Here is a 25,332-nt window from a genome sequence, read left to right on the forward strand (position 1 = left end):
CAAGTCTTTACAGTTGAATGTGCATTTTCTGCTCCTGGCATAGCTTCGTTTCTGCGAATCACGTGACAGGTGCTCAGCAGCCACACGTGGACCTGGCCAAGAGCAGGTCCAATGGGCGGAATCCGGCTGGAGAAAAAGCCAAGCCTCCACAGGTGGCAGTGCTGCAGAAACCAGAGGGCCTGGTCAAGGAGCAGAGCCGCTGGGCCGCTCTGAGCTTTCTGCCAGCAGTCCTGAGCGCATCTGCTTCTGGGCCTGTGCTGACATGCGTGTGTTCCTTTAAGGGCCAGCGGTGACGACACCCAAGCCCCACGGAGCGGAGAGCCCGCGGCTCCGGGCGGCCTGCACATGCCGGCCATGCGGTGGGACCAGCTCCTCGGGGAACGGCAGCAGCTGCAGGTGAGCCAGGAAGAGCCTCCACAGAGGTCGGGGGTTTCCTTGTCCCCTGGACCCCTGGCAAGGAACCCTAAGCAAGTAGGATCGTGCAGTCTTTGTTCTTAGACAACTGCTGATCTCACCCCTGCAGACACAGTCCCCCTCACAGTTCCCCCCACTGTCCCCCCCCACAGTTCCCCCCACTGTCCCCCCATTCCCCCCCCACAGTTCGCCCCACAGTCCCCCCCATTCCCCCCCACAGTTCCCCCCACTGTCCCCCCATTCCCCCCCACAGTTCCCCCCACAGTCTCGCCCCGACAGTCTCCCCCCCGTCTCCCCCCCCACAGTCTCCCCCCCACAGTCTCCCCCAGCCTCTACCAGGTGCCTAAGGTCCTCTGTGTCCCCACCCGCTGGGGAGCTGGCACTGCACTGGCGAGGGAGACTTGACAGGAAGCTAACCAGGTGACTCAGCTGCCGGGCGCAGGCCGGGTGGTGGACTGGGAAGGGAGGCTGAGGCGCGGTGGCGGGGAGGGGCCTGAGCAGCTGGAGAGTGCTCAGGAGCAGAGGGCCTTGTTAGGGCCTGGGCTTGCTGCTGACTGCAAGGGGGACCATGGAGGGGCTTGGACAGTGAAGTGGCCTGGCCTGACCACGCATCAGGAGTCACTGTGGCTTCCGTTTAGGGCTGGGCTGTAGGATTACCATGGAAAATGAAAAGGACCTCCACGTGTTTTAATGGTCTGACCTTGGGTGTGTCTGTGAAAAACTAACGGCATGGACTGGAAGCCGTATCTCGACCCCATGTTCGTGGGGATATTGTTCACAGTGGCCCAAAGTGACAGCAACTGCAGGATCTGCAAGAGATGAATGGATAAACAAAAACATGGTGTGGGCATTTGAGGGAGTATTATGCAGCCTTCAAAAGGGAGGGAAGTCCTGATACCTGCTCTAACAAGGCTGTGCCTGCAGGGGTGAGATTAGCAGTTGTCTAAGAACAAAGACTGCACGATCCTACTTGCTTGGGGTTCCTAGAGGAGTCGGGCCGGGTGCCAGGGCCCAGGAGGCGGGTGGGGAGTCTGTGTTTCGTGGGGATAGAGTGTCAGTTGCAGGAGATGAAGAGGATCCTGGAATGGATGGGGGGCGGAGACTGGGAGGCTGTGCAAGTGTGCTGCGCTACCGAGCTGTGCACTTGGAGCTGGCGGAGGCTCTTGATCATGCATCATGTGTATTTTACCACAGTTGGAAAACATGAAGGAAAGAAAGTTAGGAGAGGATGAGCTGAGGGTGGAGGCAGGGAGGCTAGTCGAGAGCCTGTTGACTGTGCCGAGTGTGGGCCAGCCGAGGCTTGGAGGCACCATTTCCCTTTCATCATTTTTCTGGTTGCTCCTGGACAGGAGGTGGGTCAGGAGGCTCCTGGAGGGAGGCTGTGTCCTGGGGAGGAGGGAACAGGGTGGGAGACGGGACCTTGGGGTGAGGGAATGTCCTGAGTGCAGGGAGGCGGGCTTACACTCTGAGGGTGATTTTAACCCAGGATCCTTGGCAGTCATGTGCCTCCTGCCGCCATGCTGGCCATGCTGCTGCTCCATCACCTGCTGCTGCTCCATTCATCCACCCCAAGCTCGGTGACAGTTGTGGTTTGTTTGCATCTTGGTTTGTTCATGGTGGAAATTAAGTTCCTGTACTATTTCTAGGAACTTTCGAGGCAGGCAGACTGCAGCAGCTCGCTGTCCCCACGATCCTGCAGACCTCAGAGCCAGGAGGTGACATTTTTCTCTAACTCCTGGTGTCTGGGATCAGAGTGGCCTTCCTAGTCGGCTCCATGGCTGGCTTCCATTGTCGCTTAGTGTCGGGAGGGAGAGTTTTTCCTTCTGCCCGTTCACCTTTCCGGTTCAGCCAGGTTCTGGAGCCCGCCTGGCTCTCAAGGCTGTGCTGTGGCCCAGGACACACGGCACACGACTCGCGGCTGCTCTCGTTGGAACATGTGGCCATCAGCAGAGCCGTCTGCCTGGGCAGCTGCTTTACCGGGTCTGTCCTCCCCATTCTCTGCAGAAAGAGATGGCAGCTCTCCAAGCAAGGATGTCTGTGCTGGAGGCCCAGGACCAGCGGCTGAGGAGGGAGCTGGAGGAGCAAGAGCGACGGGGGCTGTGGCAGGGCTGCGGTCTCACGGGGCCCCCAGGCCAGCTGCAGGCGGTCAGCAAGGCCTTGCAGGACACGCTGGCCGCAGCCAGTCAGCTGCATGCGCAGGTGGAGCCACCCGAAGCCATAACGAGGTACCGTGCCTGGGGACGCGGCCACACCCTGCCTTGGGGGAGCCTTGGACCTGGAGTGCTGCCCACCCCGCAGGTGCTTCCTAAGCACCTGCACTTGGTGTGGGGAGCGCTCTCGAGTTTTGGTGGGAAGCTCTTCAGGAGCGGGGCCCGAGCACACCCCGGCAGCAACCCCTGAGTGCCAGCGCTCCCTCACCCAAGGCAGCTTCCCACTTCCAAACGTCCCCAGGGGCAGCTTCGCTCTGTCAACTGCTGGGCACAGCTGGCTAGAGATTCTGATGCCAGCTCTGCTGAGCCCATCGTCAGAGGTGGCGGCTCACCAAGGCCCAGGCACCCCAGAGAGGCAACCTAGCCCCAGTGCTTCCCTTGGAAGGCGGGCAGCGTGGGCAGCCTGCGCCTGCCATGCCACATGCTGTGCCAGGCTTGGCTCTGTCACTGCATCACTGTGCCCGTGTCACAGCTGAGGGGAAGTTCGAGCAAGGTAATTAGGAAGTAAGTAGGAGGGTGTCTGCTGCCGGGCGTCTACCACGGAGAGCGTCCCCGTGCTCTGCTGCCAAGGGTTCTGGGGACACACGGCCCCAGACCCAGGAGCTCATCCTCTTATGGGGGACACTGAGACGCGTCGGACGGTGCTGCAGGCGGAGGCAGAGTCTCCTCGACTCGGCAGCCTCGCTGTCTGGGTGGTCTGCACCCACTGACAGGGAGGCTGAGCTCAGGGAGCCGGTACTGGCACCAGGTGTGGCAGTGACAGGTGGCTTCTCTCAGCTTTGTCCTGCTTCCCTTGCCGTCTCCTGTACGGTGTGCTCCCTCCCATGCGGGTCACTCCTCCAGCAGCAAGCCAGAAGCTGCCAGTCCCTTCCGTCCCCCTCCCAGCCCTGGTCCTTCCTCTGCAGATCCACCACCCGGCTCCTGCCTTGGAGAGGGGAGGAGACTCAGGTGTTGCTGGGCTGGCCCACAAACCCATCCTCCTGTCTGCCTGCACCTCATGCCCTCCTCGGGTGGGTGCCTGGGGGCGGGCAGGCTGCTCTGGTATTATCACTGGGTGTTCCGTGGCCTCACAGCTCCCAGAGACCGCTGTATGTGCCCCCATGCTGCTGGTGGTCACACTCAGTGCAGAGTCCTCCTGAGAGACCACTGTATGTGCCCCCATGCTCCCTGTGGTCACACTCAGTGCAGAGCCCTCCTGAGAGACCACTGTATGTGCCCCCATGCTCCCTGTGGTCACACTCAGTGCAGAGTCCTCCCAGAGACCGCTGTATGTGCCTCTGTGTTGCCTGTGGCCAGACTCAATGCAGAGTCCTCCCAGAGACCACTGTATGTGCCTCCATGCTGCCTGTGGTCACACTCAGTGCAGAGCCCTCCTGAGAGACCACAGCCCTTTCTCCTCTCCCACTCTGTGCGGTCTGAACCAGGAACTGGAGGGTGTGGGAGGCAGGTGGAACTGGGCCGGAGACCTGGCTTGTACAGTTCCCAGTGGGTGTACACCATGTCCTCAGGCTGGCCTTGTCATCAGGGGAGATCTGAGAGGGCTAAGAGGTGTGACCATGGCCTGGCCTAAGTGCTCAGGTAAAGTAATAGACTCCAGAGAATTTTTCGAAGTCTGTGGCTTCTACTTAATGATGCTGTTATGGAAATTGGACATGAAGATGGTCTTGAACATGGTGCAGTGCTATCCACACTAATCTGGGGATGATGCAAAACTGCTGGATGTGAGGATGGCCTTTGAAGATGGTGCAGGGCTGTCTAGTGTCCTACAGGAGGGCCTGGATCCCTGGACGTGAGGACGACCTTGCACATGGTCTAGTGCCGTCTAGTGTCCTAGAGGAGGATGTGGACCCCCTGGATGTGAGGACGACCTTGCACATGGTCTAGTGCCGTCTAGTGTCCTAGAGGAGGGCCTGGATCCCCGGATGTGAGGACGACCTTGCACATGGTGTAGTGCCGTCTAGTGTCCTAGAGGAGGGCCTGGATCCCCTGGATGTGAGGACGACCTTGCACATGGTCTAGTGCCGTCTAGTGTCCTAGAGGAGGGCCTGGATCCCCGGATGTGAGGACGACCTTGCACATGGTGTAGTGCCGTCTAGTGTCCTAGAGGAGGGCCTGGATCCCCTGGATGTGAGGACGACCTTGCACATGGTCTAGTGCCGTCTAGTGTCCTAGAGGAGGGCCTGGATCCCCGGATGTGAGGACGACCTTGCACATGGTGTAGTGCCGTCTAGTGTCCTAGAGGAGGGCCTGGATCCCCTGGATGTGAGGACGACCTTGCACATGGTCTAGTGCCGTCTAGTGTCCTAGAGGAGGGCCTGGATCCCCTGGATGTGAGGACGACCTTGCACATGGTCTAGTGCCGTCTAGTGTCCTAGAGGAGGGCCTGGATCCCCTGGATGTGAGGACGACCTTGCACATGGTCTAGTGCCGTCTAGTGTCCTAGAGGAGGGCCTGGATCCCCGGATGTGAGGACGACCTTGCATATGGTGTAGTGCCGTCTAGTGTCCTAGAGGAGGGCCTGGATCCCCTGGATGTGAGGACGACCTTGCACATGGTCTAGTGCCGTCTAGTGTCCTAGAGGAGGGCCTGGATCCCCTGGATGGGAGGACGACCTTGCACACGGTCTAGTGCCGTCTAGTGTCCTACAGGAGGACGTGGATCCCCTGGATGAGAGGACGACCTTGCACATGGTCTAGTGCCGTCTAGTGTCCTAGAGGAGGGCCTGGATCCCCTGGATGTGAGGACGACCTTGCACATGGTCTAGTGCCGTCTAGTGTCCTAGAGGAGGGCCTGGATCCCCTGGATGGGAGGACGACCTTGCACACGGTCTAGTGCCGTCTAGTGTCCTGCAGGATGACGTGGGTCCCCTGGATGTGAGGACGACCTTGCACATGGTCTAGTGCCGTCTATTGTCCTGCAGGATGACGTGGAATCCCTGGATGTGAGGACGACCTTGCACATGGTCTAGTGCCGTCTAGTGTCCTACAGGAGGATGTGGATCCCCTGGATATGAGGATGACCTTGAACCTGGTGCAGGGGTGCCTTGTGTCCTCTGAGGACCCAGCTCCTCATGCGTGTCAGGCACATCCTATACCACCTACTACCCATCCTGGTCCAGTGTTTCTAACTCATTTGAGATGAGCCAGTGAACCTAATTTTTGCTGTCATGCCTAATGTCCCTGCCTTAGAATATCTAGTGGGTCCTTCCGCCCCATGAATCCGTTTTACACTATTTAACATGCTGTCTTGTTTTTAAATAGAATCTTCTTGGTCAAAGGGAGTATCCGATCCTATTGTGAAACGTGGAATCCTGAAGTCCAGGAAGGGAGGTGCAGAGATTAGCATTGTTTCAAAGATCTGGGGAAATAATACTCCGTTGGAAACTGATCCTCCTCGTCCCTGGAGATTTTCAGCTGCTAGTTGCAAACTCAGGCTGCTGTGTCGGGTGAAGCCTCCTGATTCCTTCAGCCCAGCACCCTGCAGTGGAAGGAAGGCTGTTCTTTCCTTCGACCAACCACCCGAGAGCTTGGATGGCTCCTTGCTGGTAGCACGCCCCTTTCTGAGTGTCCCTGGGGGACTGTGGTGCTTGCCTGGAGGCCAGTGTTTCTGACTGGTGTGGGTATGGTATTCACTGGACGATGCTAAGGAAGGGCTAGACGTGGGACTGCAGAGCCCCAGGGACTTTTTTTGGGGATATTCTGACAGAAACCAGAGCAGCAGCTTCCAGTGTCCAGGGTCCGTTTGCTCCACTCCTCGGCAGGGGGATGAGGTACGGTGGCTGCATTTTGAGAAGAGCCAGCAGAGAGCTTTCCTTCCAGGCACCTGGGGTAACATGTTTTAGGTTCCAGGAGGATCAGGAACTGCACAGAGGGAGGCCGACAGCGGGGTTGCCAGGCGGCGCGAGCAGTCAGACAGCTTCCTGTGCATTCGGGTTGTGGACTCCGGCCCTCTCACCCTCTTGGCTGCAGAACACGCTCTCTTCTGCAGGGTCTGGAGGGCAGCTTTGTCCACGAGCTTGGCTGTCCCTTTCATTAAACCCGCCTTCCTCACTACGTCTGTGCGGACTCCACCCGCTCTCACCTTGGGGATGGGATGTGGGGACGCAGGGGTGGGAGCGAGGGGGGGAAAGGGGGTGACCCCTGTCGAGGCTCGAGGGCTGTGCCGGTGGGCCTGGGGTTCTGGCCTCCCCAGTGAGTTCTGGCCTTCTGTGGGTCTTGCGGGCCTTGCACACCAGGAGGGTGGCCTGTGGCCCTGTGTCGTGGGCATGTGGCTCCCTGGAAAGCGAGCTGGGAAGACTTGTGGCAACGGCAGTGCCTGACGGGCTGGTGCGAGTCTGGGCCCAGTGCTCGGTTCTCAGCTCCTGGGATTTTCAGGCTTCCTGTGAGAGGCGTTCCTGCGGCTCCTGATGAGTCGTCTCTGGCTGTGCATTTGGAAGAGGCATGTCACATCTGTTTACAGACCACTGGGACAGACCATGAACACCCCCGCCCCCCCGTCTGGAGCCCCACAGCCAGCTGGGCCAGGAGGACGGTGGGCAGCGGGAGGCAGACTAGAGGCTGCTCGTCATCCTTAGCCTTCAGAGGACCCGTCCCCTGTGCTCCAGCTGCTGCCGGAGGAGCAGCTGCTTTCTTGGCCCTGGAGCACCAGTGTCGGGCTCTTAATGACACGTATGAGCATCTCACACTGGGAGTTGGAAATCCCACGGATGTTGCTTTGCCAGTTCTGCCACAAAGCACCCCAGATGGGCAGCTTAGGCACCGGTTACTGACTCAAAGCCCTGGAGGCTAGAGACCAGGATTGAGGTGTCGCGGGCCCGCCTCCCTCCTTGCTGGTGGACCCTCTCCTCCATGTGCTCACCTGATCAGCTCTGTGCGTCTGGGTCCTGTTTTCTCCTAAGGACCCCATTGTGTGGGACTTGGGCTCACCCTAGTGACCTTGCTTTTAACTCCCTCTCCTCTTTAAAGGTCTTGTCTCCAAATTCAGTCACATCCTGAGGGCCTAGGGGCAGGGCTGCCCCTGAGAACTAGGGGAGTGTGGCCTGGAACGGCCCGTGGGCTCCACGTCCTTGAGCCACGCCAGCCCCAGCCCGGACGCTGCCGACGTGCTTTCCCGGCAGCACGTTTGACAGCAGGCTTGACTTCTCTAAGGCTCCACTGGTCGAGGCGAGTTTTGGTGGCACGGTTTGAACACCAGTTTGTGAGTAGAGACCAGTGTGCGTTTACAGACCCCGTCCCGACGGTGGGAGCTCACTGCCTCGTGGGGCAGTGGTCAGGAGGGTGGATAGGTGGCCGGCCCTGGCAGGTTGCTGGAGTCTGAGTTTTCTTGCCCGGAAGTGTGGACGTTGTAGTCAGCTTTCTTGGCGTGAGTAAAAGACCCAACCAGAGCAACCGTGGAGGAGGAAAGTGTATTAGAGGGCTCAGGGTTCAGAGGTCTTAGTCCGCAGAAGGCCGGCTCCGTTCCTCAGGGCTCGAGGTGAGGCAGGACCTGATGGCGGGAGAGGGTGGTGGAGGGAAGCAGCTCTCACGATGATCAGAAAGCAGAGAGAGACTCCACTCTCAGGATACAAAGTATGTACCCCAAAGCCACCCAGTGCCCACCTCCCCCAGCCACACCCACCACTTCAGTGACCACTGAGCTAATCCCTATCTGGGGTTGACTCACCAGCTGGGTTAGGACTCTCAACCCAATCACTGCTCGCCTGAACCTTCCTGCACTGACTTACACGTGAGCTTTTGGGGGACACCTCACATCCAGACCCTCACAGCAGGTAATCCTCCTTCCCGCTTCACAGAGCTCCAGGCAGCCGTGAGCTGCCCGGCTGTGTGGAGGACCAGGAGGAGAGCCCCCATGCAGCACCCCGGGACGCTAGCCTCCGCTCCCAGGCTGCTCAGAGGGAAGACACTGCCCGCCATAAATCAGACCCTGGACATTAGCTGAAGTGGTCTAGTGTCTGTGTGGACGGCAAGTGTTTCTAGGGTGCAGCACGAATGAGCTGAGAGAGGAGTTCCCAGTCGTCACAGATGACCCGGAGTCTTCTGGAAACGTGGGGACTCCTGTTAATGGTCGAAGTACTTGGGACCCCCATTTCTTGAGTTTAACTGGGCTGCTCTGGTGGTTTCCAGTTTGTATCCTGCTTCTGGAGCTGTGCTTCAGGGACCGCAGTGGGATGGCGGTAGTGCCCGGTGTGCCCGGGCCCTGCACGGCACGTTCCCCGCACTGTGGATCAGTCCTGTGCAGACTTGGAGAGGGCCCCGCGACTGAAGACAGCATAGCGCAGACGATTCAGCTCCTTCCACCCCCCACCCCCCGCGGCTTCCATTCCCTGAATACCCTAGGGATGCAACTATGTTAATATTAGTCTGAGCAAAACATAATTAGGAAGGTAAATCTACTGAAAAAGCAATATAGCATAAATTAAATAGATTAAATATAAATCAAATCAAATATAAAACAATGCATTCAATTATCTGCATCGCTGCCTCCTTCTCCATCATGGACGTTTGAGAGGAGACTAATTTCCTTTCCAGAATAGGGCCAGATCTGCCCAGGCCAACGATCTGCATGGACCTGGACAGGTGGAGCCTGCTGGTTTTCAGTTGGGTAGGATGGACGTTAGCCCAAGCAGCTGCCGGCCAGGCCAGCTAGGTTTCAGTGTCTGAAGGCAAGCCTACTTCTGCTTAATCGTCAGTTTGTGCACTAGTCCTTGTGTGGGCTGGGGACACGTGCTCACACGTGCTGTTAGATGCTGTGTAGGGTCAGTGATGTGGGGAGCCCTTTATTATACACCTGTGAGTCGAGTGGCCCCGCGGGCCTGGCGAGGGACAGAGTGTGCTTCTGCCCAGGGAGGTTTTAAGCTCACACAGCGGGTGTCGGCCGCCCGGAGCTGCTGCTGGGGTCAGGGCGGGGCCCTGCAGGCCCTGGCTGACGAGCTTGGCCCTCTTTCCCCGTAGCTCGTGCGGTCGAACTGCTGCTCTGTGCTGGGGGCCCTCAGACTGGCCTCCTCTCAGAGAGCCAGGCTGCAGCACCTCCAGGCAGGAGCCGACTTGCTTCCCTCGGTGCCCACTGGTACCCTCAGTGTTGCTGGATGGTGACCCCTGATCAGAAGACTCTGGTGCCACGTGCCCTGCCCCTTGTCTCTCTCACCTCCTCTGTGTGGTCGATTTCAGCTCCACTGTTGAGCGGGACTCAGGTCCTGACTGGCAGTGCCCTCTCCAGCTCTGGGCACTGGCAACCGAAACAAGTCTGCGTGTGCTGGCAGCAGTCGGAGAAGAGGAGTAAACCCAGCACGCGGACAGCTCGCCCTTTCCCAGACCTCCCAGAGGCAGGGACCGCGGTGCTGTGCTTGCGTCTTAGAGAACAAGCAAGTTCCGATGGTGCAGCAAGGAGAAGGGTTCTGGGGCTCCTGGCCCTGCAGTTCCCACTGCCTGCCTCCCCTCCTCTCCAGCCTCCCCTCCTCTCCATCTTCCATCCTCTCCAGCCTCCATCCTCTCCAGCCTCCCCTCCTCTCCAGCGTCCTCTCCTTTCCAGCGTCCTGTCCTCTCCAGCCTCCTCTCTGCAGGCTCAGACAGCACACTGGCCTAGCTGGAGGGGCCGCCCATTTGGCATACTTGATTTTCTCTTTCAAAATCTTCTCTCGTTGCATTGCTCCCTTAATATTCCCCAAACCAAAGACATCTCATTCATGTTGCTCTCGTGCTCGATACCAGAATAGTTTCCTGTTGTCTGGGGGTAGAGCCCTCGCTCCTCACCTGGGCACGGAAGACCGGCCAGAGCGCACTATTCCTTAAAAACGACTTCCGTGGTAATAGCTGAGACAGTTTGGATGGCGTGCCAGCTGCTTATTTGCCCCCACTGAGGTTAGACACAGTCGGCCTGCCCGGTGCCCTCCATTCCCTTTCTGACCCCCCCCCCCCACAGCTGCACCCCCGTTGTTACGCATCCGATGCCCTGCTCCCAGGTGGCCCCTCCTTGCTCTCCGAGGCCTGCCTCCCTCCCCAGCCCTCCCTGGCTTCTGAACTCAGCTTTGGTGGAGCCGGCCCCTCCTGCGCGTCTTGCTCTGTGCTGTGGCTGGTGGTCTGCCGGCGCCTTTCCCCACGGGGCAGCCACCTCGAGCACAAGGTCCAGGTCTTATGGTCCAGGTGCCATGGACTTTGGCGGGGCACCCCCTGCCTGACTCCAGGACTGCCCTTGGCCCTGGGGAGGCTGGAGGAAGGCCGACCGCTGAGTGGACTCCTCCAGCTCCATGGGGTAGGAGTGCGCAGGAGCATGGGGCAGAGTGCCGCAGCACGGGTTCAGGCTGCCCTGACGCCACGCACATGTGCTGGTACCCATGTGGAGATGGTCCCGCCCGTGGGAGCTGCCCGGGCAGGGTGACCTCTGGGAAGCTGGTCACAGGACGGAGTCTCGGGGCTTTGTTGCTGGGAGCCACCTGGGTGTGCCTGGGATGGGGGCGGGTTTAGTGCCAGCTAAGTGAAGCATCGTAGGGAGGTGTCCGCTCCCCGGCTGCATGGGGCCAGTCTGGCATCTGGCCGCTGCCCTTCTCCAGTCCCGGGGTTGGGGGAGCTCACTGCGTTCAGGACCCTGGATGTGGGGGTGTCCAGCTGTGGTTCCAGGAAGACCAATGTCCTGTTTTTGGTTCTTCCAGCCTCCAGGAGAGGATAAAATCCCTCAACCTGTCACTTAAAGAAGTCACCAATGAGGTAAGCACCACAGAGGAGTCTGTGGTTTTCTCTGACTTAACGTCTGGATCACAGACCATGTGGGCCCTGGAAGAGATGAGGGAGCCCATGTGCAGGCCATGTGACCTGCCCAGAGAGCCAGAGACGGGCGGCCGGGGTGGGGCTTGCCGTGCACATGAACTGCCTCTGCTTAGCAGGTTCTCTGCCGATGCACTTGGCCCTTCCTCCCTGGCCTCAGGTCTAGGGTAGTCGAGTCATGAAGAGCAGGGGCCGAGCAGAGAGCCCTGGCTAGGAGGAGCCTCTTCCTGTGCGCATCCAGAGAAGGAGCATCTGGGGCCCTGGAGGAGGACATGTGCTGGGCCTTGCGGTCACCACGGCTGAGCCAGCGTTGGGATGTGTGGTTGGCAAGCATGCCCACGGTCACTGTGGCTCTCCTCTCAGTCTTTGTGTTGCACGCATTTCTAAAAACGGCACTGGCGATGTCTCGTGGACCCATGGCAGCAGGTTGGAGGGTGGTGCTTCCATAGAAGGAGAGCTTCCCCGAGGATCCCATGGTGTCCTAAGAAGGCAGGGCCAGGGACCCAGGAACGCTTGAGACCTGCTTGGTGTCCTGGCACCTCCCCGGATGCTCCTTCTAAGGAGAGGAGTGGGAGGCCCTCCAGGGGCATCTCCAGCAGCTGCTTGACCTTGATTTGCCCAGGACCTGAGAGTGTGTGCTGCATGCTGCTGTCCTGGTCTATCTGTGCCGCTCAGCGACGCACCACGGCTCAGTGGCTCTGAACCACAGTCCCTTCTCAAGCTCCCGAGGTCCAGGTGCCAGCGCAGTTGGGCTCTGGGGAGGGCCCTGAGGTCACAGGTGGCCGACCTCCCGATGAGCTCACCTGGTGGAGAGAGGGCAGGGGGCTCTCTGGGGCCCCCTTCATCAGGGCGCTGATCCCATTCATGACGCTGCACCCCTGCCACCTCCCACAGCCTCAGCTCTTGATCCCAGCCCCCTGGGGGCCAGGGTTTCATGTGTGCATCTGGGGACACAGGCACTCAAGCCTCATGCACCCCGTCTCTGACATTTACAGCACCTTGAGATTAATTTTCCATAATATTAAGGAACTGATGCCTCAGATTTTAAAACGTAAACATAAAAATCTCCACTTGATAATGAGCTCCTCGGGGTCTAATTTTATTTGTAAGAAAGGTGGTGCAGATTTTCTGCTGTGTATGGGGGCGTGTGATGTGCGTGTTGGAGAGCGCACGTGAGCCCACAGAGAACCAAGCCAACCTGCCTGCTCACGCAGAACATCGTCCCTCCCCTCTGGACCCGGTTGGCCAGTGGCCATGAGGTACAAGTCTCAGCTTGACAGTGGCTTTCCTTTAGCGTGACAGACCCACACCCTGATGCTCTCAGAGAGGCAAACTTCCTGGCCGGTGCTTCAACTCTCGCGGGTTACCTAGACCAAAGGTGATTGAGGGGTGAAGGAGATGAGAGCAATGGTGAGGTGAACGGGATACCTGGAGGTTGGTGGGAATTAGATTATATCCAACAGAGCCTGAAAGAGTGTGCATTGCAATTTAATCAGGACGTGCAGAAAGGGCGTTCATATCGATAGTGACAGCTCGAAGGATGGATTTGCCCAACAAAGGAGAAATCGACCCAGTTATGATTAACAGGTCCTGTGAACTAAAACCGGAGCTGTTGGACAGGATCGAGTGAGATCCCAGAGTTCTGGCTGGTGTCAAAGGATGAACAGACAAGCCGCTGGGTTTCTGTTGGCTGCTTTGGATGGATGGGACGGGCAGCGCCAGCCGACCCAGCCTTAGGGCTGGGGAAAGGTGTCTGGGACATTTCCTTTCAGCTCCTGGTTCTGACAAACCAGAACCAGGAAGGGGTCAGCCATGGGGAGGGTCTGGAGGTGGATCCCTGGGCTAGACTCTGGCATGGAGGCTGCCCCCGGGGCTTCGTCCAGAGCCCGCGTTCACCGATGAGTAGGCCAGTGCTCCTGAGTCCGCGTGGTCAGTGGGGTGCTGTTGGGAGCCCAGGCGAGGTCGGCGTGGGTCCTAAAATCCACCTCTCTTCCGTCCGAGATGAGCAGAGCCCTTGAAGCGGGTAGTACCCACCTGCCCTCAGTTGCTCTGAGGAAATTAAATTCTCCCTCAGGGCTCTGTGAACCTGGGTAGGCTGATTTAGGTTTTGAACGGAGGCTCAGATTTTTGGCAAGAAAAGAGTAATGCTTCCTGGTGATGTCCTTTGTGGAACACCCAGGTGTCTGTGCAGGCCCCTCCTTTCTTACTGACTCTGTGCTGTGGGCTGTTGAACTGGAAATACTTCTAGGTAGCTCATTAATCCACATACAGATAACAGATGATGTGAGGTTCTAGCCTTAGACAAAGGGGAAAAAATGGTGATATTTTAGCCTCAAAAAATTACCAAAAGAGAACCCAAAGGCATGTGGAAAAAGAGATTGAGGTTTAAGGTTTTTTTTTTTTTTTTTTTTTTGAGATGAAAAGAAAACTCTAGGGAATGTTTGGAGTGGGAAGATAGACTGATAAAAGCTGCAGCCCTCCTGAGAGCGGCTTGTCTGTTTTTCAAAGCTGACTTGCCAGCAAGGATCTGCCCTGGAGTCTCCCTAGAGAATGTCTACCAGTAATTAAATTTAGCCTGCTGCTCTGACCTTGATCTCAAGGCCATGTCTTAATCTACTGCCTCCTGCGTGCCAGAATTCCAAGTGTGAACCTTGGAAGAGAGAGACGGTAAAATAAAGGAACGGAAATGAAGGGCGCGTCCCCTGGAGAAAACCTAGGGAGTGAGGGGCCGAGGGGCCGGAGGTCTGCTGTTCGGGGCATGTGGTCAGCACGTGGTTCCAGGAAGCAGGGCAGACAGCCCTGCGGGCTTGGGAGAGCAAGCCCCCGAGGGCAGGCGTGCTCTAGACAAGGGGTGGAGAGCCAGCCCGGGAGGCCAGAGGTGGCTGCTCTCCGCTGCGCGAGGGCCCGTTGGCTTCTTGAGCCCGGTGAAGGGCCTGGGGTCTGCTCGGCATGTGCCATGTCGGCCACCCCCCTCCGCTCTGCTCCCCCGCCTGCTTGCTGAGGGTCTCCTGCCATCGCCCTGTACCATCCCGCCACAAGCCCAGCATCTTGGGGCGGCTCCTCCACTGCCTCTGGTCCGCAGAGCCTGGGCCATCCTGCGGTGTCTCCCCTTCCAGGTGTGCACAAGGGAGAGCCTCTGCAGCAGCCTGAGGAGGAGGGTCAGCCACCTCGAAACCCGACTGCCAGCCCTGCGGGAAGCCAGAGTGCTGGCCGTATCAGGTAACCGCCCGCCGGCAGGGACAGCCGCCCCTCCTGTTGCGGTGCTTTGCCTTCAAGTTAATATTCTGCTGTTATGTCGTATGACAGGCACCCCAAAGCTCTTCGGGGGACCGGGGAAGCAAGGTTTCCTCTTGTGGGGCTGGAGGAGCCCTGGAGGGTACCTCTTGCATGCCTGTCTGTGCAGGGACCACGTGGTCTTGGTTCCTGCTCCTCCAAGGGACTGGAGAGTGGACACGCTGCTTGGTGGCCTTGGTTCCAGCAGATGTCTGAACAGCCCTGTGCAGTGAGGGTCTCACCAGGGCTGCTGGAATGACCAGACCCTTCCTAAGGGGAAGGTGGCCGGTCACAGGAGACCCACTGATAGACAGGCATTAAGTCTAGTCGTAGAGCTGGGAACTTCTCAGGAGATTATAGTCCCTCCTCACTCTGGTAGAAATTTAGGGATACATTCAATTTGTAGCTTGGAAGCACAAGTTTCCGAAAATAGTCCCATTCTGTCATTTGAATAGAGCTTTCAAACATTGTGATTTGTCATTTTATGTGATTTTTGTAATGACTGTGTTGCGTAGGCAGGAGAGACTGTGACCTCAACCTGTGACCTCAACAGACGGGGGAGACCGAGGTGAGGGCTGTGGCCTTTGGTTACATGCACCGAGGCAGCTGAGTGCTGGCAGACCGGGGGCTGGGTCTGGACTCCCGGGGTGTGATGGATGGATGTGCAACCCGGGGAGTGTGGACCTTGAGGACTTCTCTGAATTTATAGGTTGAAAGGATCCACAGCCTGTCGGCTTCAGAGGAATCGTAAACCTTCAACGGAAGGTGTAATGATTGCATGTGTGGGTTTTAGCTGGCGTTCTAAGAAGGCAGCAATGATTGGCAGCTTCTGCTCCTCAGCTCATTGAGTGGCTAATGTTGGTAGCTAACGAGCAGCTTGGTCCCCTGTGCAGTCACGCGAGTAATTTACACCTACAGAACACGGCTGTTGTGAGGCTTGGCTCAGCCTCTCGTGCCACTTACTGGAGTTATGGCCCTTGGCTGTGACTACACGGCCTGCCTTTCGAGTCTGGCTTTGCCTTTCCTAGCCGCCTGTCTGTGCACGAGCTTGGGTGGACAGCTTCGCTCCAGCCCGGGAAGCTCTTTCAGAATCTGGGGCGAGTCTCAGATGGCACCTTGCAGGCAGGCCTGGGTTTTCTGCTTCAGCTCCTGGGCCAGCTGAGAACACTGGCGAGGACTAATTGGGTGGAGGACAGCCTGAGCCAGCTGCGGTGGGGGTGACCCCGACCTCCGCTTCCCGGTGACCTTTGGGGCTCCTGGCAGTACAGGTGTCTCAGTGGCTGTCCCTGGGAGCTCAGCACTCTTCACCTTCTGCATCGTGAGATTTCTGTTTTCTTCTGCTTCAGAACTCCCGAGATGGCAGGTCCCCTCTCCACTGGACAAAGGCCACCGTGACACACCCCTGTGGGAGCAGCCCTTCTGTCTCTGGCCTCCCCGAGAGTACTGAGGGACAGCACGCATGAGGTTTTTAGAAGTCTTGCCTTAGTGGGCTGGGCCTTTTGACCGTCTGGAAGGTTCTGTGATTTGCGGTCTCAGATGTGTAGACCCATCCTGGAGAGATGGATGGCCTGAGGCCCTTGCTTAATTTGAGAATCATTTGCTATCTGCAGAGACTGAGAATAGAAATGGCTTTATTTTCAAACCCAGCGAGTCCTAGCTCATTTCATATTTAACATTTCTTTCATTCATCTTTCTCCCTGGTGTTTTATCACAGGCAGTGACAGGAAGCCAGCGGACCCTTCTGTAATCTGCCCGGAAACATCCTTGACAGTGTGATTAAATTCATCAGGAGCCCTTTTCTATATCCTCTTGCAGGATAACTGAGGGACTTTTTCCCACCAGGTTATGGGGGCTCTCCTTCTGGCTCTACGTGATATTTTTCTTACTTTCCTTTTAGCCGTCCTGTGAGGCAACATTGTAGCAACTTTAGCTTAACAATAATTGGATTTTATTTGCACCCTGGAATCAGACCATACTTCACTCCATAAAAGAGGAAGTGTCCCACTGAGCCGGCTGAGCAGAGGTTTGACCTCACGGGTGGAGAAGGGCTGAGGAACGCAGGAGCAGAGGATCCCAAGGGTGGCCCTTGGAGCCACTCTTCCTGAGAAGTTTCAGCGAAGTGACTGTCTTGTGCTGGCCAGGACCCAGTCATCTGGGGAGCTGGCTGCTCTTTCTCCCGACTTCTTGGAGAGCCAGGGTAGTTTCAGCGAGACGTGGTCTTCAGCACAAGCCACCCCATTTTGGCTGGTCTGCCAGTCCCAGTGTAGGAGCTCCGTCCAAACCCATTTCACTGGGACCTGTCATGCTTCCAGCTACTCCCTGGTGCCAAGGCCAGTGTCTGGACCTTGGGTTTTGTCATGGTAGCGCCTGCAGCCGGATTCCCAGTTTTCTTGTTGTCTGTTGCCACATCAAGCACCCCTCAAGATCTAGGGAGTGAACTGGTCACAGTCACTTAATGTTGCCTGTGCAATGGTGACTTGGGCTGGGAGTGGCCAGGGCAGCTGACCTGGGCAGGTGGTACCACTTCCAAGGCTGTGCACACACGTGATCTGGTGGGCCCTCCATGGCCAGCTTAGCCTTCTTTACCATGGCCGCTCCCAAGGGACAGGCAGTGGGCGTTGCTATTTATTACGGCCTGGTCTAAAAAGCTGCCTGCTCTTCTTTTTACATGTGATAAATGACCCCGAAATGTCATAGCTTGAAACCAGGAGCCCTGGGATCTCTTCGCAGCCTCTGAGAGCAGTTCTGGAGGTGGGTCACTGAGGGGCGAGTGTGGGGCCGGGCGTGGAGGGCGAGCAGAGCCGGATCAGGCCGGAGCCGGCTTCTTAGCTCGTGGTTTGCAGAATGAAATCCTCAGGCAGTGCCACTGCAGCTTCCTGGCCGAGGAGCAGGCCGGTGTGGGGCTCCCGGGCCAGGGTGCAATTTCACCCCCACACACCCCCTGTGTCTTTGGAGGGGGCCCATTCGTGTCACGAAGCCTGGGGCCCGTCACCGTCGGCTTCCTTCAGGGCCAGTTCTGACTTTCTGAGGTCTTGCCACCAGGCTTGGGCAGCTCGGCAGCTGGAGACAGCTGCACCCAGCAAGGCTTGCTGCTCTGCCTTGGCTCTGAGGTCACAGTGCTTATGAAATGTCAGCTGGGGACGGTGGAGCCTTGCATGGTGTCTGGATGGCGATGCGACTGTGAGGATTCACACGCCTGCACGTACGAAAGGTCCGCTCTCACCCGGCCGTGCCCTGCCTGTGCCCTAGGCTCGGGGGAGGGCCTGGGATGCTGGGTGGTCTCTCCCACACCTGATTAAGGACCCTGCTGGGCTGCGGGGGGCTGGAGGACGTGTCCGCAAACCTGCCCGGGCTCTTGTTCTGAGTTCGGCATCCCTTCCGGTTTCTTCTCCAGTCTTCTTTTTCTCTGAGCTGTTGGCCCAGGAAACAGTGCCACGCAGGTCCTGCGTGTTCTCTGGGGTCACAGTTGGTGCCCACCTCGTGTTTCATGAACCTCTTCCTTCAACAGTGGCCCAGAGGAAGGTTGGGGCTTCCTTCACCAGCTGAGGGGCGCGTGCAGGCCCTATGCTGGGCAGCGGCTGTTAGTTCTAACCAGCCGCACTCTGGCTGTCCTCCTGCAAGGCCTCCGGGCCTGGGGTTCCTGGGGGTTCTCTGAGGGCCACAGGGGCTCCACCCCACGGCCAGCTTGGCTGTGTGCGTGATGGCAAAGCACCTGTGTGGGAGGTTTGGTGTGCTTCTGTTTAAAACTCGAAACCACCATGCCCCGTCTGCTCTCCTGTGGTCTCACTAGTGTCCCTGGTTCCCCCAGTGGGTTCAGGCCTGCCCGCGCAGTGTGTGGGTGCCGCCGTTTGGTCTTCCTTGGTCCCTGTCCCCTGCCCCCAACCTGGCTGTCTTCCTGGGGCTCCTGCCTCTTCTTGGGGGCAGTCTCAGGCCCCGTCCTTGTGAAGCCTGCCTTGGCGGCCCCCGGAGTGGCTCTCTGCTCTGACGCTCCCGGGCCCATCTGCCTGGTCTCTGCCGTTCAGCTTGCCTCCTTTATTTCACGGTCAGTTCCTGGAGAGTGGGGGCAGCCCCTTGCTCTCTTTTGCATTTGCCACATCGCCTAATTGGTGACAGAATAGCAGTCGAGAGGTGTCCACCCCGTCCTGGGACCAGAAACCACGACTGCGTGGCAGAGTGGTTGGTGCCGTGTTCAGAATGCCACCAGGGCAGGCGACCCTTCATGACGCTCTCAGCATTTGCATGAGATTGGAGTCCGCCTGGTGAATGATGAGAGGTGCACGCACACAGGTCAGCGTCACGAGCAGCGTTCTGGGGTTGAGATGGAAAACGGCCGTTTTTGCTCTGTGACCTCAGCAAGATACGGAGTTCTCTAGAATTCAGCTCTTGACAGTAGAGTGACCGTGTGTACCTCAGTGAGATGCACCAGCATTTCATACACCACAAAGAAAGAAAAATCGCCGTCAGTGAAACAGCGACACAAAGCTTCACTTACACTCATGGGAGTGACTCTCGGGCACATTTAGGCTTTCAAAAAATCAGGCCGTTCCTGGGAAAGGAGGGAACATGAGTTGGGGTCTCCTGGAGAAGGCTGTCCTCGCTCTCGGAGACTCCAGCATCTCTGGGCTGCAGTGGCGGAGGGCCCAGCTGCACACTCCGCTGGCCTGTCCTCTGTGTTGCTGGAGCGGCTGGGGAGCAGCGGCTGTGGGTTTTCTGCAGGCCGGAAGGCGTTCTCCAGGGTTCCAGTGCGCCCGCCTTCCTGATCCTTGAGACCTACTTGCCCAGGTGGCTCAGGTACAGCCAGAGCTCAAGGGTCCTGCGGTGACAGGCGCCTCCTGCCTTTGTCCTGGGTGGCCATCTCCCGCTTTGCCAGGTGCCATCAGCCTTCACCTGCCTTCCGTGGGCTGGTCCTGTTGTCCTTGCTGGGGGCGGATTCCTCAGCCGGGTGCAGGTGTAGTGCATGTTTCTCCCGCCCTGTCCGCGACCACCCTTTTTCTCCAGGTGTCTCTCGAGGAGCAGAGGGTTTTACTTTTGATGAAGTCCCCTCTTTCTTTTCTACCTGGTGTTTCCAGCGTCCCCTACGTTTTTTCTGCTCCGAGGCCAGTGAGATAGTCTCCTCCATTCCCCGGACGCTCTAGTTTTGACCTCTTTTAGATCTGGGACCATCTCTGGTGACATTTGGTGTCTGGTTTGAAGTGTGGATGGAGGTGACTGTTTTCTTGTGTAGCTAACTAGCTGTTCCCTTTGTTGAAGATACTTCCTTTCCCCACCGGCTGCCGGCACTTAGGGCGGAAGTCCATCGGCTGAGTTCACATCCACTCGGGCGCTCCGTTCCTCTCTGTCGAGGTCCCTGCATCTGTCTGCCACAGCTGTGCTGTCGTGATGGGTGGTGGCTGTAGCATTCGTCTCAAGAAAGGACTGACGTTTTGAGGATCGCCTCAGTTATCTAGGCCTTTACATTTTCTTTCACACTTTGGAATAAGCTCATAAATTTCTGCTGAAGGACCTCATGAAATTTTGATCAGAATTGTATTAAATCAGTGAATCAATCTGGGGAAACTGAAACCTGAGTAACATGGAGTTTTCCAATGTGTGTTTGTGGTTTGTCTTTCTAATTATTTAGAGCTTTACTTGCTTTCTATATTAAAAAATAGCACTCTTTCACATATTTCTTTAAATTTGTCTCTGTTTTTCATTTAAAAATATCTTGTAAATTGTTTTTAAAAAATTATCTTCCAATAGTCTGTTGTTGATATCTAGACACAGAATTTTTTAATGTTTTATAAATAATTTTAATGATTACATATATTTAAGCAATATATTTTGAGAATTCACAAGATCACTGATCTTTGGTCAGATATTCTTTTTCCTTGGTGCGTATTAATCCCACTCTGAGCACGATGGGTTCACTGTGGCATTCTGGCCCAGCACGACACACCTCTGATTTTTGTATGCCGACATTGCTTCCTGAAACCTAGCTACATTCTGTGTGCCGTACATTTCTCTTCGCTGCATGGAATGTCTGTCTTGTTTATTTCTGCAGTAACCTATGATTCAGGCATATTACAATAAATAGCTTATGGAAAGTCTGTCCTGGAAGTGCCGATTGCTCCCCTGCATAGCTTGCAGCTTGAGGAACAGGGAGTAGGGTTTCAGTGAGGTCCATTCTGACCCAGGGCCCGCCCTTCCCACCCTGCGTGAGGTGCCACGCCTCTGCGACCCTTGGATACTGACTGGAGCGATGCCTGTGGCTCTCCTGGTCCCCGGGATCTTCTCAGGTCATGGTTTTCACAGGACAGGAATAGCCACGGGGACCCCTGGACCAGACTCAAGGTAGGGGGTTCAGAGGGCGTGTTTTCAGTTGAGCAGGGGCCTCTCCAGTTCCTGCATGGCAGAGCGGAAGCAGCTGGCAGGACAGGAGAGGCTGGGCCCCGAGGGGCTCTCGGGAAGCAGGTGTACTTAAGCTGCACTGTCCAGAGCGGCTCATGCCTGACAAACTCTGACCCTGAGCTGGAGGTTATTTTAGATTCATTCTCGGTGGCGTGATTGGTTACGACAGTGGGTGGGAACTTAGAGTTCTCTGCCCTGCATCCTTAGGCTGGACGGAGGTCTGACGGGTTTTTACCAGGAAAGCAGAGTCCCCCACCTCCGCCTGCAAACCTGGCGTTTAGGGGAGAGGAAGGTCGCCCACACTGGCGCTCTGCAGAGCTCCTGCTGACACTGTTGGTGAAACTGTCTGACAAGAGGAGATACTTAACTGTGATGGGCTTAGTGGGGTGGGGTACCCGGTCTGCCTCCGTGCTGCTGGACTCGGGCCTCCTCCGGGCTGGGCGCCAGCTGTGCGAGGCCTCCGGGGTCACAGCCTCTCCTTCCTTCTTTCCCACCCTGTGCGCAGGAGGCCATTTCTGCACAGCCAAGGACCTGGCCGAGGAGATCCGCGCCCTGGGCTGCGAGCGCGAGGGGCTGGAGGCCGCCCTGGGCAGGCTGCTGGTGCTGGGCTCCGGCAGCGCGGGCAAGCTGGGTCGGCTCCGTGAGGATCAGGACCGGCTGCGCCGGGAGCTGGCCCGCCAGGCGGCGGCCCACGGTGAGTGGCTCACGGCGCTCCTGGGCTGTTCAGCTCCGTAGCCGGGGGTGGTGTGGCCAGGCAGGACCACCTCTGCTTCTGGGACCTCGCTGAGGGCTGGCGCGGACACACAGCCTCCACTTCTGGCAGGAGACTCCGAGAGCAGGCTGGAGTTCCCTGTGACTTTGACTGTGCTTTCACGTGTGACCCGGCCCCGCCCTGCATTCCCCCGTGGCCTCCTGTGTGTTTAGAGCAACCTTCCTCTGGACGCCGCCTCTGGCGGTCATCTCCATTTTGCACGAAGCGCAGGCTTCCGGTCTGCACCACAGAGGCCTGGCCAGGGAGAGGAGGTGAGGCCGGCGTGCCTCCTCTGCGTGCTGGCCTCTCAGGGCTTCTCCCTGGGAAGGACATAGACCACGCAGGCGCTGCCTCTGCTCAGGGTCTGCGAGGCGCTGAGCCCAGGTGCTCCTGTGTCCTCTTTGTGCTGATTGTCCTGAGAGCTAGGTGACCTGGGGGCACTCCCTCAGTCTCTGAAGACGCTGGTTCCGTCCAGTCCCAGCAGAGACAGCAAACATTTACTTCTAAAAAAAGTGAAGGATTTCTCATGAGTTTGCTGCTAAAATGCCAAGTGAAATCATCAGAAGCAAATCAGATTTAAAAGATAGTAGGTGCTGGAACTTGTTTCTTCGCTGGTAAGATGAGAATAGCGTTTGTCTCAGGCAGAGTAGGCACCGTTCGTTGATTATTGTTCAAAATTCTGGATGTGTGTGCACACCTGTGTCCTCCTTCCCTGGAGCTAGCAGGTGCTGCAGGACAGAGGCCAAGACAGCCCAGCATGGACCCTAATAAACGTTCTTCAACTGGCTGATGAAGGATGTGAATACGAGGTGTGCTTATCTGGAAAGAGATAAGAAAGACGTGGGATATTAGGAGTGTGATCCGAGATGCGGATCTCTGAATGTTCTATAAATTGATGAAAATGAAAATTAGTGTCTAAAAACCAGAAAAGGAACACAGCATCAGCAAGCAGGAACTAGGTGTGCCATTTTGGGGTGAATCAACGTCGCTGTGTGGGTCTGTCAGCTCTCAGGTGCTGTGGTTGCTGCAGAACGTTTGGTCAGAATGTGCTTGGTGGAAGTCCCCAGGGCTGAGGGAGACAGGCACCTCTGCTCCGTGGGCTGTGTCCCTGTGACTCAGTCCCCATGAAGAGGGGAGAGGGAAGCGGGCCTGACTCCAGTGCCTTACTGGGGCTCAGGAGAGTGCTGTAGGGCCTGACCGATCAGAAGTGTGTGAAACGGGATGAGAAGCTCAGTGTGCCTCCCACCTGAGCTTCCAGAAATGAATTGTGAACCTTTCGCCATAAGGATTGCACCAATTTTGTTCTTTTTAAGGGAAAGTGGGGTGAAAACAATAGGTAGCTTCTTTAGTTGGCTACGTCTGCTTTCCAGAAAAAACGACCACCTTGAGATTTAAGTACATGCTTACCCATCTCCCGTGCGCAAATTGGTGATCTGTATTGTACTTTATTAATAATGTTGATTTCACACTGAAACTCAGATATAGAGCAAGCCGATGTCAAGGGAGAGAGTTAATCACAGAATAATCAGGACTAGAATTTTAAACGAGATGCCATTAGCATGGTAATGACTTCCCACGTCCTGCCAGTCGCCTGCGTAGGAAAGACGGAGCTCAGAGCCTGGCCAGGTCGTGGTCCAGCCAGCCCTTCGGGCAGGTCAGGGATGCTCAGGAGAGGGTCAGCGGCAGGGCTGTATGTTCCTAGGAACAACTCTGCCCAGCTTGGCTCGTTTGTCCCTCTGAAGACCAGAGGAGGGCAACCTGGGTGTGGCACTGGGCTCGGGCAGAAAGCCAGCCTCCACGCTGCCCTTAGCTTGGGACTGGCTTATGAAAGGAAGTGGTGTCCTAGGGGGACACACATCTCTTTAACTCCGAAGTCCACTGATCAGCTTCCTGCAGAAACCCCCTTGCCCTGTGAAGACGTGGCTTTTGGCCTAGACATCCTGAGAGGTACAGGATCTACCTGTGCAGGCAGCGACTCTGTTTCTGCATTTGTCAGGTGTGTTTAGCAAAACTGTCAAGATGAGTTAGAATGTGTCTCTATTCTCTGTTTGGTGAGAGGGGGAAGGCATGGTGAGCCAGGGAGAGTCATCTAACAGAGATAAACACAATAAAATCATATAAAAAGGAATGCGTGGTGGGGGGGAGAGTGGGCGGAGCTGATGACAGGTGTTGGTCACTTGTCTGCGACTGTGACCTGGTAAGGAGCGTCCCAGGCCAGGAGCAAACTGCAGTGACTGAAGTACCCTCTGCTTCAAAGGGACTCGAGTCTGGAACTGGAGAGCGGGGAGCCCGAGATTCTTAAAGACTGCTGAGACTCCGTGCAGAGTCCTCGCAGACAGACTAACACACACGAAGCACTTTTCTTTCTGTAACCAACTCTTTCTGAAAAGAAAATAGGGGTTGCTTTAAAGCTGGAGCTCAGGGGTAGACTGAGACTGACTGGCTCCTGAGATATGTTGGTCGGTGGAGAGTTTTGCACAAAAAGATCTGGGTCATCAGCAGATTTTAGAAGTGGGTGTTCTGGGATCACCCGGATTTTAGGGAGCACTGGATTAAAGCCCAGCACTCCAGAGGCCAGTCTCCAGGACCTGGGCCAAGGACAACTCAGGGATGTGAGCCTCAAGCAGTGGCTGGAGAAGGCGGCCTGCAGCCGGCCACGCAGCCCGCCCCTGAGCCTGCGGGTCTGCGTGGCAGGCTGTCTGCGCGGTTCTGTGAGTGGAGGGCCCCGGTGGCCTTGTCTCTGCCTCTCTGGACTGGGAGTCTGTCCATGTAGATGAAAAGGACCTTCGCCCGGGGACTCAGTGGCGAGTGTCCCCAGGGTGAGGCACTGGCCCTCCATGGGTAGCCATGAGCGACGGCCCGTCAGAGTCCTGGCTAGACACTCACGCAGGTGCGTGTGTGTTTGACTCCTCGTGCCTGTCTGTCTGACCCGTCCGTGTGTCTCTGCGTCTTTTTCTCCAGCCCCTTGTCCCCGCGCAAGGCTGAGCTTGGAATTTGCAGTCAGTGTTCTTTCTTTCCTCCTTCTTTATTGATTAGCTGTGATGATGCCTTTGGCGGCAGCCCCTTGCCAGCAGCCTGGATACAGGAGGGTGGGCCTGGCTGAATGTCAGCCTGCGGCCCCTGGCCAGCTGCGCAGTGCAGGCCTCCATAGCTGCATGGTGAGCGGGGGTGGGCAGCGACCTGGCATCAGCAAGGCGCCGAGGCCCCTGCCTCTGTTACTCTACCAGAACCCGCCTTCCAACAAGCGTTGACCATGGTGCTCAGCATGCCAGCCGCCATGCCAGGCCTCGAGGTCCAGAGGTGCAGGAGGTACCCACGAGGCTCCAGGCGTGGGCACCCACGCTCCTGCCTCCGGGGGACCCCACGACCTTGCACACCCGGCTCACGTTTTCTTTTTTCGGTAGCGTCCCTTCTCCCCCTGATTATCGGCAAGGTTTTTAAAGACAGCCTCACTGTCGCCGCATAGTCTCTGTTCCTCTGTGGGCACTTTGGTCACACTGCAGGTGGGGACCCAGGGTGGTTTTGACTGTTTCACGCCAGC

At 57.1% G+C, this 25,332-nt stretch overlaps 1 protein-coding gene across 12 annotated transcripts in view; it reads left to right on the top strand.

Moving 5' to 3' along the window:
• DISC1 (DISC1 scaffold protein) overlaps positions 1–25,332 on the top strand; it is a 198,397-nt gene that overhangs the window by 62,228 nt on the left and 110,837 nt on the right. For 11 of the 12 annotated variants that reach the window (XR_013758327.1, XM_079107191.1, XM_079107195.1 and 8 more), the window contains 5 exons: positions 282–396; positions 2,419–2,639; positions 11,269–11,323; positions 14,497–14,599; positions 21,546–21,734. Coding sequence is in view for 11 of the 12 variants with exons in the window: in XM_079107191.1 (XP_078963317.1) it covers positions 282–396; positions 2,419–2,639; positions 11,269–11,323; positions 14,497–14,599; positions 21,546–21,734 (683 nt within the window). In the remaining variant the exon portion in view is untranslated. The remainder of the gene's footprint in view (positions 1–281; positions 397–2,418; positions 2,640–11,268; positions 11,324–14,496; positions 14,600–21,545; positions 21,735–25,332) is intronic. The other variant, XM_079107199.1, reaches the window with a different exon arrangement.

This window comes from Sciurus vulgaris, assembly GCF_902686455.1.
Source record: "Sciurus vulgaris genome assembly, chromosome: 12".
Classification (NCBI taxonomy): domain Eukaryota; kingdom Metazoa; phylum Chordata; class Mammalia; order Rodentia; family Sciuridae; genus Sciurus; species Sciurus vulgaris.